Here is a 12,222-nt window from a genome sequence, read left to right as displayed (position 1 = left end):
GGCCATCTGAAGTTGTGTTCATACTACAGCTCCCAAGCCCCACTGCCACATGCTGCAATGGCAGGGAAATACCAGCCCAAAACATCCCAAGAGAGATACACCCAACAGTAGTTTTTTCTAAGAGCTGACTACTGGGATGGACCTTCATCCTATTGATACGTGTTTATGAGTCTTTAACAGTGCTGAAGAAGAACTGCTGAAGTGCAGTCATGAGATAGATTTTATTAATGGCTCTTATACCCTTCTCTGCCCCTTCCAATAAATATAGTGTTCGCTTTGTGTTTAGATGAAGGCAAATAGTTCCCCCAGCAGAAGGGAATATCTCGGAGCAGGGTAGCCCCATAACCTAAAACAATAATGAGGTCATTCCGATTTTTCCTTTCCATGCTTTCGCTTCCCATGGAGATGACGTTATCTTCGAGAGTTCTCTCGTCCAGAGCAAGAAAATCCAACTACTTCCTGCCAATTCTGCTGTGACAAGAAGTCCTCAAGCAATACTCTGTGACCTTATGGTTTTAGCATCTTTCAGTGAATTACTAGGTTAGTTTGGGTCAAAGTACTTGTGTCCCTAACAGCCGCTGATTTTTAAAGGAGGAAGCGTGCCCGACTGACCTGGAATCGACGCATATCTCGAGGGTTTCCTGCATTTTTTAGGCAATTTTGGTTACATTTGAGGAAAAATTTCAAGAAGAACCTGTGGAGAAATAGAAATGGACATTAACATCTTACAAACAGTGCGTAGTAGTACTATGTAACATCCACACATTCAGTCCAACAAAGCCTTATTTGCATTAATATTCCCAACTCAGACAAATCATCCCACTGACCATCCAAAGAGGGAGCAGAGCTTGCATGGGCTTTAATCCAGCAAAATATGTAAGCACGTCGTAAACATTTAAGCATTAAGTAAATAGATCAGTTGTGTCATAGCCATTAAAGTTTGCAGAGTCAAACCCTCTAACACACTAAATGGTCAGCACAGCAAAAGAGGACAGAAAAATGTCAGCCAAGAAAATTCCCTTATGTATAAATGGGGTTTTGTTTTACAAGTTCACTGTTGTGTGCAAATTTTAATACAAAAATACTGAAAACGTTCCATAGAGTTGAGATTTCCCTTCCACAATTACCCCTGCTTCTGCATAAAATTAATGTTCAAATAGTGGTTAGTGGGAGATCAAAACCCTGAAAGGAGAAAGAGGGAAGTCTTGGTTAAAAGCTTGACTTCACAGAAAAATGAAATCTTTTCAGTGCAGTCTATTTCCTGACCATACACAGTTCACTGAAGTAGCTATATGACCCTGACATATACCTCCTAGAAAAGACATTGCATTTTACAAAGCCAACGAAAAAAGCAAACATTTCACTGAAAATATTTCTTTCAGTGTTATGCATCAGTGGACTGTAAACTCATAAAGACAAGTCAATGAATAATAGTGAGTCTCAGATTCCATGCTTCCTTCCTGAGAGCCAAAGTTTATCAACCTTTTGTCCAAAGTAAACTACAGACTAAGGTCTACTAAAGCTCGGGCATGCAAAATTTAATCCTACAGTAAGTTTAAAACCTAGCACATCCAGACAGAGCAGCATTACACTTGCAACAACCATCAGTTGACTAAGCAGAAGTCAATCTGACTTGTCTCCATACACAAAAAGCAGAGCACAGAACTGTTTGATTCTGGTTTACTTTAAATCGGAAATTTAACTTTTGCAAGTATCCATCTTTTAGCACTCAATCTGAATGCTAGATCAGCAGAATTTGCACACGCTGCCACCAAGAAAGGCAAAACTACACAGAAAACAGCTCCAGAAAATCCCTCTTTGATGAGCAGCATTCTTTGCCCCACTCTAGTTGTGGTGCTGCCCCTCAATGAGGTGTTTTGGTGCTTGCTCCTCCATGCCAAGAAAATCATAGTAGGCAAATGGTTGTGAAGACAAATTGAAACTACAACAGACTGTTTTCCATGAAGAAAAATAAGGTTACGAGGGGAATTATAATATGTGATGCCTGGGATTATCAAGGACTGTATCTCCTGAGCCAGGAAGTCCCTTCTAGACCTGTGCTCCTAAATAAGAGCAAGCAATCAACATAAAATAAATAGCTACCACACTTGAACAGGGGTTTGGAGACACTGTTTGTTTACACTAAAATCAAGCAGTGTAAGCCATTACGTTTTTTTTTTCATCAAGCAGGTTCTGATATTCAATGATGGAAAGTTGGTGCTATTTGTTGTAGGTGTGTGTGTCTTTTTAAGCCTCTAATGGGCAGCTGTGACAGCCTGACTCAGATTGTGTAGAAGGAGCTGTCAGCACAAATCTTGGCATCTCAAATCCAGACAACTGCTTGCCACCAGGAGAGGGTTTGTACTCGCGCCAGAATGGATTTTGAGAGACAAGCAAATAGGGCATTAGCTCCGCCAAAGAAAAACTAAAAGTGGGAAGAGTTCAGGATCTTACACTCTAGATTATAGCTTTCCTGTCAACAGCCCGTCGTTTAGGCTCATGAGCTATGAAGGGCATGGACATCAGATCCCTTTTGCCCTAAGCTGGCCCTGTCTGGAAAATGCTGGCAGGATCCAGAGACCACCCCTCCATGCAAGATTGCTTGCTGAAATAAAAAGCCTGGCCATCTGTTGGGAGGCAAAGACATCCCTGTCAGCTGGTGCCTACAGCTTCCAATGGGCCTTTATGTGGCAAAGCCTCTCAGAGCCACTTGCTCTTTGGGGAGAAACTGGTGCTGCCCCAGGTTTGCCAGGAGATTTTTGGTGGCTTAGCCAAGTACCGAGCCCAGCAGCTGCTCGCCTGGTCTGTCACAGCCCTGGAGCAACATCTCAGCCCTCAGCAGGGCTAGGACATGGAATAGTTAAAAATATCTGCACTGAAAAACAGCGTCAGCCATGTAAGCATGGGAAGTGCCTTCAAATCTGGCTTTGCACAGCACCCATGAGCTCTGGGCAATGGGGGTTGGCAGGTTGACACGAGGGCCCCAAAAGAGATGGAAAGCCCTTCATGAAGCTCTTTGGAGAAAGACTGGACCTCCCCTCCTGAAGTCCGAGCTCATGTCAGCTCAAAGTCTTTGAAAATCACTATGAAATACAAGAGTTGGTTTCTGGGGTCTGCAAACTCTAACCCAAAGTTTTGAAGTCTAACTGCATTTGCACTGTGCTATCTGCGCCACATTCTACAGAAGTTTCATCAAAATAAACTACAGAAGAAATGAAGTTTATCTATTTTAGCCTACCAAAAAAATATCAGGCAAACAAGCAAACAAACAAAACTTCCTTCGAATTAAATCAACTCCAGAAAAAATAACTTAAAAACCATCAGTATTTTCAGAGGCATTTTCAAGACACCAATCTGACACAGCCAAGTCCACTCCCTGCATTTTAAGTAAAAAGCCGCCAGTTTACAGAACACATTCTGCCAAGCGCCATGTTTTTATTCCACTGAAAGACAAAACAAACTATAGGCTGCGCTTTGTTTTGGAACACACCAGGGCTGGAGTCCTCCTGGCTACACGAAAGCGTCCCACGCTTGTCTGGGCAAGAGCTGAGCAGCTCCCGAGCTGGCATGGTGCGTGCCGGCTGACGGTCTCCCCCAGCTTTGGCAGAAAAGCGGATGAGAACAGATTAGGACAAGGGTAGAGTGGACCAGTTTGATTCACGGGGTTCAGCCCAGTCTCGGTTTGTGCTTTAAAACATTTCTTCAGATGCCTTCTTCACCTTGAGTCCAGTCCTGACAGCCTTGGTCATTACCAACACTTCACTCTGCAAATCATTCAGATTTAGGTTGACAGGACTGGTCCAGGAGAAGTGCCAACAGAGCTGAGCTCTTTGTAGGCATAAACCTCCATCCCTGTTTGTTTGCATCTAACTTCTTCACTGTGGGTTATTTTTTTCAGTTCTAACTTTATCCGCCTTTGGCAGGGCTGTATAGCATTAATACTAACCACAGAGGATATATAGCATTAATGCTAACCACTGGGGTCTGACATTCATTTCCAAGATGAAAAAAATCTGCAAAACACAGAAGTGTCAATAAAATCTTCAACTCTCTCTCCAAACTTATGTGCTCACTGAACACCAGCTCTTCTGTCACACAAGACTCAGTCAGCAATTATACTTATTGCTACCATTGAAGGTTTATTTTTTTCGCGAATCAAACACACATTTTCTGACTCCCTTCTTGACTACTAACATGCCTGGTGTGAGAAGAATTGGTGCATATGGAGCAGAGAAACACAAGCCAGTGCCACACAAGTGGGCTCGGGTCCAGAAACATGCACACTTTACAAAGCACTTGTATTTACTGTCTTAGATTGCTATTAAATCACAGGACTCTGTGCTTCACCCCTTAACCCACAGAGACATGGTTGGAGGGTATGGGAGTGCAGTTTTGGAGAAAACCTGTTAATTTTAGATTAAGATGTGCTAAGATGCAGCTCAGTGCAGGCTGCAAAAACTACTCACGGACTGAAGTTGTTGAGCAGTTCATCCATGCCACAGCACTGTACTACTGATCTCTAATCAGTCGCAAGGACCAATGTAGAAATATAACCTTCAGTTAAATACAAAACTCTGATCTGAATTAGGCCCAAAATTAACTTGAGCTTCTGTATGCCAGGCATAAAAATGGGTTATTGGCTCATTGGGGAGTATTCTCTCCTTTCTCACAACTTGATTGAAAATTAATTTCTGGAGATGATGAATTTTTTTCTAACAAAAGTGCTTCATCCCCAAAAAGGTTTTGGTGTCAGCAGACTGTGCTCTCACCATTACCCTCTAACTCCATGTTAGTGAGGCACTCCCACCAAGCCCAGCCTGAGCTCCCTGGTTGTCCCCGCTGCCTTCCCACATGGCTACTTCTGACCCCAGCTCGTCCCTTGTCCCTCCATGCTCTGATTCCCCTCGTGCAGCCGAAGGATCCAGTGAGCACACGACCAGCTGGAGGTCCCTACATTTGTATAAAACACTCCTGCCATTCACTACTGGCCATCTAGTCCACCACACTGCAAACTCTTCGCATGTTCAATCCCCATCAGCATCCCACTTTTTGCCACTGCTAACTACCACAATGATTTAAATTAAATAAGTACAGCAGGCATGGAAATAATAGCAATAAAGATTTAAAAGGATTTTGCCTTCCTACATTTCTTGCCACTACAAATTAATACCCATGTTTATTAACAAAAAAACAAAGAGTTAAATTAAAGAAAGCAAGCTCTGACATGATCTAGTTTGGCTCTTCTGTCGCTCCCCCGAAGGAAATTTAAAGGCGCCCAAACACGAAGGCTTAGCATTAGGATTTTCTTGCCATTGCCACAATAAATATGTCTGTGGAAGGAGAAAAAAATAGTTGGAAAGAAGGCCCACTGCATTCCTGATGCTGAAGAAAAGCTAGTTTGTTCCTGATACATTGGAGAAGTTGTTCAAGAACAGTTCATCCATGTGAAAATACGGCAGCTGTCGTGCTGCCAAGGTCAGCCAGAGCAGTGGCTGTCCAGAAAGTGAGTGCCCATTATACAACTTAAACATGGCTAGCGCAAACAAACTCCACAAAATGCACCTTTTCTGAGGTATAAATGCATTTGATAGAAGAGGGCGGCTTTAGACCCCTGGATGAAACACAGCAGTAAGTATATGCGGGTTTGCAAAATTAGTAAAACCAAAATACATGGTCCAGTGCAACAATTAGTCCATCAGATAACGGGATTGCATGTTCATTCTGTAGGACACAGCAATTCAGCAGAGCACTAAATATGTGCATAAATTTAAATATACAAGCAGTATCGATGGAGACAAAGGTACCACTCACGTACTCCAGGAACTCGCAGAACCAGCCCATCTCCTCTCTTTGGTTGCTCTCCCAGCAACAGAGGATGCTGGGGATGTGATAACACAAATACAGTTGTCTCAAACAGTATCTGATGGGTGTTTTATTTCTGGTGTAAACTTGGCAATACTAAGAAGTACTAAAGCAAATACAGAGCTGAGTCCACAGGACACCAAGAAGCCAACAGCGCTTCAGTCATTTCATTTGGGTTTTCAATGCACTTTTCACACACTTCTCTCTAAAACAGTAACTTCTACTGCACCTCCTGGTAGCTAGATCTAATTAGCAATTTACCACTAAAATAAAAATACAGAGGGAAGGCATTGTTTCATGCAATTTTATTTGGAAAAGTAAAAAATCAAAATGTACAAATGTCTCTCTAGAAATTTCAGGACAAAGCCAATTTTTTCCCTTCCAAGATGACTCTTCTAATCAAAACTCCAGTTTTACAGTGGAAAACTCCCATATTTAAAAAAATTAAGCTAAAATACAACATTTTTCCTTGAACAACAATTTCTTGAATTTTCCAACATTTTTAAAATCTGCTTGAAGGGAGCACTTTTCAAAATAATGGCATTTCCTACACTACAGAAAATGTGAGCTCAGCCCAGCTCTACTAATAGCTGCAGAAAAAGGAGGGGGAAAAATGCCTTATCATTTAGGGGTTGAGGATTCCCATTTACTAACAAGTCTGTTGTTGCAAAGCTTTATTTTTGTTTTATTTTGTAGCTTTTGGTTCGCTTTGGTTCGTTTTTCCTCTCCTTGTAGACCTTTTCACATACAAGTTACTGGTCATGTCAGGGACCCTATTCAGAAAAGAAAAATTGAGACTTCAATTGATATTTACCAGCACGAGGTTGTGCATGGAAATCAAATAGAGACATGGGGAAAATCTCCTATTACCCACATGTTCACAGCTGGATTTTACTTGGCTCTTTAGTCAATAAACAGCAGTAGCTACCCTTTGTGGCATTTTTATAACAGTGAATTTATTCTGCAGAAGAGAAATTAAACACCAGATATGGTCATCTAACTCTCTTCTAAACATAACCTTCCTCAGTTGTTGAACATCCTAATTAAGAAAATACAACCTAAACCTGCTCTCCCCGGATTCCGTGTTCTCACTGATTTAAAATGGAATCAGCATCTATGTGATGCTAAACAATTCACTGAGTAAAAAAATTTCAAAAAGATAAAAAAAAAATTAAAAAGCCAAAATCAAAAGCCTGGATAATTATCTATTTTACTAGAAAATATGTATCTTCCCCTTGAACTGCAGAAAAGGTCCAAGGAAGGCAACATGACATAAAGAATCAGCGTCAAGCAGTCAGAGTCTATTCTGAGATTCTTCAGGCAATGCCATAATAACAGAAACAGAATAGTCTACATTATTTTTGTGAACTTGCTCTGACTCCTGGAGCCAGCATCGCCAGTGCTTGCTGCTATCAATATAGTAAATATTCAGCTCAGCACAGCAAATAGCCAAGGAGGCACAGACATAATCACCAAATCAGAAGGCAGAGCTGCCCAAAACAGCCTTAAATTACTCATTGCTCGCTTCGCCAAGTGTTCCCACTCGCTTTTCCTCAGGTCTGTGTGTTCTGCACAGTGAAGCGCAGCATATCAATTTTTCATCTTGCATCTTTTGGACTTCTCAGATACTGAGTTATAATGCATCAGAGAAATTTAGAGTAGTTTGGGAAAGTGTGTTTGTCGTTTTCTCCCATGAGTGAGTTAGAATCCCAGAGAGACTGTTTAGGTTTCTTCTCTCAGACTTTTAATAAGAAAAGAAAGAGATAACAGCACCAAAAAACAACATCACGAAACAGAATTAAAAATAGTCCAGAGGCAGGTTTGAGTGCTCCGTTTTCTGTAATTTAATTTTGCCCTCAGGTCTGATTTTTTAATATTTTATTTTTCTCTTAAAGTAGTAAAAATCTGAATTTTCTTATATCTCCTTACTTGTGCCCAACTCCATTATCTAAAATTTGTATTAAATTTGAACTGCAGCTACCTTCCTATCACGAAAAAAAAAAATAAGGTTGGATGGAGCTTATGCCATCTGTGTACAGAGTACACATAGTGTATCTGGTTTATGACAGCTAAATGCAAAATAACCGAACATACAGACATCCTTCGGGTTACACTGACACAAAGCACATAGTGAGATACACAGTGCAGCGCTCACGCACCCGTGCCCCGAGCACAGCACTGGCTCTTGGCTTACACGGCACAGAAGCCTCCAAAGCTCTGCCTTGCTTTATATGCTTCAAATCACAGCGTATTCTGTACAAGCTGATGGGTCAGTGCTTTAGCTGAAATTGTGACAGATTTCCAGCATCAGAGTGTTTTATTATTGAGTAGAGTCACATAACCAAGAGAATTTATCCTTATTCATTTAGTAAAAACAACCAATATTCGATCAATTTGTTTCAGTTGAACTACTTTTCCCTTCACTCTTCCCCCATTTCACTCCTCAAATACAATAAATATGAAAGTGAGTTAACTATTTCTAAGTTTTTACCGAAGATGTTAGACTTCAGTCACTGGAAAAGCATCCAGGCCAGCTCTGTGGTCTGCCATAGTTCACACGATGCCATTGAATTAGCAGCTCCCAGAGTCATACTTTCGCTAAAAGAACCTCTGTTCAGTGGAAGTGATGACACATAACAGCATTACTGTTATTGTAATATGATATCAGGATTTGGTTGCCTGCTACCTCAAGGTAAATTACGGTAGCTTTAGCATGGTTACCAAAAACCATCAGCAATATCAGAGTGTGTCGGAGAGCAGTGTTAATCCAGCCACCTGAAGCTGTTTTTCTTACAGCAGGCATGGGACCCTCAAACTTGTCACCTTGAGCTGAGGGTGCTGATGATATATTTCTTTCATCAGCTTATTCAGAAAGTTACGAAGATTCACATGGTAAATAGGTCAAGTGTGGGAAACGCATTTCTCACCTTTCTCTGGATCAGGCACATGTAAATCCCCTGTATATAAAACTGTGCGCAATCCGCCTGCACATACAATAATTAATGATTCCTCAAATACACTGACACCAATAATATCCGTAAATAACACTTGACGCACCAGTGTTATCATCCGAACCTGCGAAACCCAGAGGGTCAGGCTATTAGAAGGACACGTGTGTGCAGAACAGCTCCTGGCCAGACCGTGAGCCTCTAAAGCACTGAGAGAAGTTCCAGCTCAAATAGTGGGTGAAGTGCTACTCAACACCCATCCGCACAGATGTAACCAGGAATGGTCAAGCTACATGCAGACAGTGTTACAAGACCTGGCTCAGAACCTGCTCCGTTTTGTCCTCAAGATTTCTTTTTTCCCCCTTTTCAAGTGGAAAATGCTTCATGTTAAGAAAAAGCCAAGGGGTCTGCTCAGACTGACAGGGAATGATTTTTGACCAGATTTAAGTGAAGGGCGGATGGCCTGACGAGAGAGAAGTGACAAAGATGCTGTTAGATCTCTTATTTACAATAAACCATGAAAAAATGAAAAAAGTTATTATTGTGTCCATTCATGTCTCAAAATCATTAAAAATACACAATCCAATGAGCTTCCAGCCCCAGAAGAAATGTAACAGAAACCACGCACACGTGCTGAAGTAGCCCAGGAGATGCTGAGTGTGCAAATCCAGGGGCTCTTGGCTGCAGAATCACCCCCCAACAAGATGAACATTGCAAGACCATGGGATTTACTGTTGGGATGACACCCCAGCCTCAGCTTCTGCATCACTAAAGCCTCAACAGAACTGCAACAGCGATGGCCAGCTTAGAAACGAGACCGTAAATCTGTTCACACAGCCCTGCTCTGAAGATGCGTGGAACTTACCCGACCCACCTGAGGAACTATAGAGAAATACCTGGAAAGTGTCAATATGGTGAAAGATGGATTGCATCCCCTCCAAAGACAACTTATGCTTCAAAAAGCAAGTTGAGTGTTTGTTTCAAGTAAAGTAGCAGCAGTGAAGGACATTATGTGGGGGAGAAAAAAACCCAATAACTTAAAGTTACTAAAAGCTAACGTTTAGCAACTTAAAACCAAAACTAAACTGGGAACCCAGTCTGAGACAGAGGAAAATCTGACAGAGTTTCTGCTGGGATGTGTGATTTTACTTTTTGTAATAACCTTTTTTAGTCCTCTGGGAAGAAAAAACAAAAACCAAACCAAACCAGCCCAAAACACACAAACAAAAATAAATAAACACACACACACAATAAAAAAAGCAACCACACCACCAGACAATTAAAAGGAGTCTTTAAAACGTACTAGTTAATGATGAGTCTAGAATTAGCTGCTTAGAAAATAATATACATCTGCAAATGTGTATTGGTATTTACACAAGAAAAGATGAAGCACAAAAATCCCGTGGAAGAAAGACAAGCACTGCCTTTGGCTCCTGCCCACAAGCTGGACATTCCATCCAGGGGTTCCCATTGTTTCACGATATTTGAGAGAATAAAGCCCCCGCTTCCTTTGCAGCAGGGAGCTCTGGCAACGAGGATGGGGTTTGGCGCGTAGTTGCTATTTTGAGTGCTGGAAGGAAGCAAAGAGACGTTCTGTGGAAAGGCGGAGGAGCATTGTTTGAGCTGTGCATGCGGTGGTTCAACAAGAGGAGGTATTCCAGGGGTGTTTGAAGGGGATGCTGAAGCGGCTGTAGGTAGAAAACGCAGCAGAGGTTTCTGAGCAAGCAACCCAGACACTGTAAAATTCATTGTAAGTCACTACAGAAGAGTAAGACTGAAAGAGAAGGGGGAAAAGAGAGTTTTTGATGTGATGGTGAAGAGGATCATGTTATATGCAATGTTGGAGATGTCATCAATAAATATTGCACGTGTGTGTTACCTTTAACATGACATTAAAAGAGCTCAATTAATCTTTGAAATAATGACCTCTGCAGCAGACGTGCAGAATCAAATAATATCTGTTTATATCACAACTTTTCTTAAAGCAATGGGTCTTCAACATGTAGGAAAAATACTTCTGCTGATGCCCTCTTCTATTTCAGAGAGATATGGAAAAGGCTTCATTGGCTGGAATGATGAGAAACAGCATATTTATCATAGAGTTCAGTGGTGTGAAGATGTTGTGAGGACAATGGCACCGTGTTAGATACCCTGCAGAAGGGAGCAGGGAACAATGTGCATTATCATCTTAGCAGCTGTAGACACCTTCCATGGGTGCTGAAACACAGTCAAGAAGTGGGATCTCTCCTGTGTTTCTGGATGTCTGGCTGTATCACCGAGATGCCCTTCTGTGTGAAAGAACAGATGATACCTGCGATCAACAGGATTCATAGCCACAAAACACAGAGCACGGGGATTTTCACAGTTCTATGTAAGTATTGTGTAATAATGGTTCTTCCGTGTCACTGTAAAGCAGTGAGGACAGAATCAGCGATGGAAAAAAGGTTTAGAATGAGCAGTTAAGTAAACTTGCCAGATGGTCAGAGCAGAAAGGTTGAAGTTCTTATTCATCTGCATCAAGCAATGAAAGTCACAATTAATTCAATGGACAAGGAAGTGCTTTCAACTTCACAAACTTTTACTCTCCAACTCCATTTTATGTTCTATTGTTCTTTCGAGAACAGTTGTGCTGGCAACTGGCAAAGAGTAAAGAGGATCAGTGAAAACCTACAGCTGGCCCCCCAGAACCTCACTGGAAAAAATAGAACTCCTCATTAATGTAAATGTAACTAACAAATCTCACTCAAAACCTTTCTAACAAGGCAGTATCTTAAAAACATCAAGAACTCTACATGAGTACTGAATGTTGATCATTCTTTTTTCATTCGATCCTGTAGCTCTGACAAAGTTTCACTAAAGACTTAATCGCACGATAGTTTTCTTCAAATATGTTATCCTTTCCATAATGCATACATATCACTAAGGAAAGGCTAAAATCCTTTAAGATGACTGGCTAAACGATGTGAACCTAGATGACCATATCTCTGATGTCAGAGATATTAATATAAACCTAAAGAAAACATGAGTTTTCATCTTCTATGGTGAGTGAAAACTCCAGGCCCAGAATCAACTAATACATGAAATAAAAACACAAGTGTCTGCCCAAAGGCTTGATGCTCATTTGCTGAGCATACAATATCAAGTTTTAAATCCCTGCTTAATCTCCATATAAAAAATAAGAGGGAATTTGAAGAAAGACTGTGCGGTGCCAATGACAAATTTATCAGCAGACGTGTTAGACAACATTGTAAAATACTCTCACGTCAACTTGTCAACAAGAACCACCAACTAACAGACAACCCTGACAAAATAATACTCAAAACAAAGAGGAAAATACAGTTAAATGTACATTATCTAAACAAGTTGTACGTGACTTTGGTGTCTTAATAGGGATTTAATAACAAAATAACGT

At 41.1% G+C, this 12,222-nt stretch overlaps 1 protein-coding gene across 9 annotated transcripts in view; it reads right to left on the bottom strand.

Moving 5' to 3' along the window:
- Positions 1-12,222, bottom strand: part of EBF1 (EBF transcription factor 1) — a 273,573-nt gene that overhangs the window by 100,013 nt on the left and 161,338 nt on the right. For all 9 annotated transcript variants that reach the window (XM_071814686.1, XM_071814682.1, XM_071814683.1 and 6 more), the window contains exon 7: positions 613-694. In XM_071814686.1, the coding sequence (XP_071670787.1) occupies positions 613-694 (82 nt within the window). The remainder of the gene's footprint in view (positions 1-612; positions 695-12,222) is intronic.

The sequence above is a fragment of the Patagioenas fasciata genome, chromosome 14 (assembly GCF_037038585.1).
Source record: "Patagioenas fasciata isolate bPatFas1 chromosome 14, bPatFas1.hap1, whole genome shotgun sequence".
Taxonomy (NCBI): Eukaryota; Metazoa; Chordata; class Aves; order Columbiformes; family Columbidae; genus Patagioenas; species Patagioenas fasciata.
This window is presented reverse-complemented; position numbering and strand designations above follow the sequence as displayed.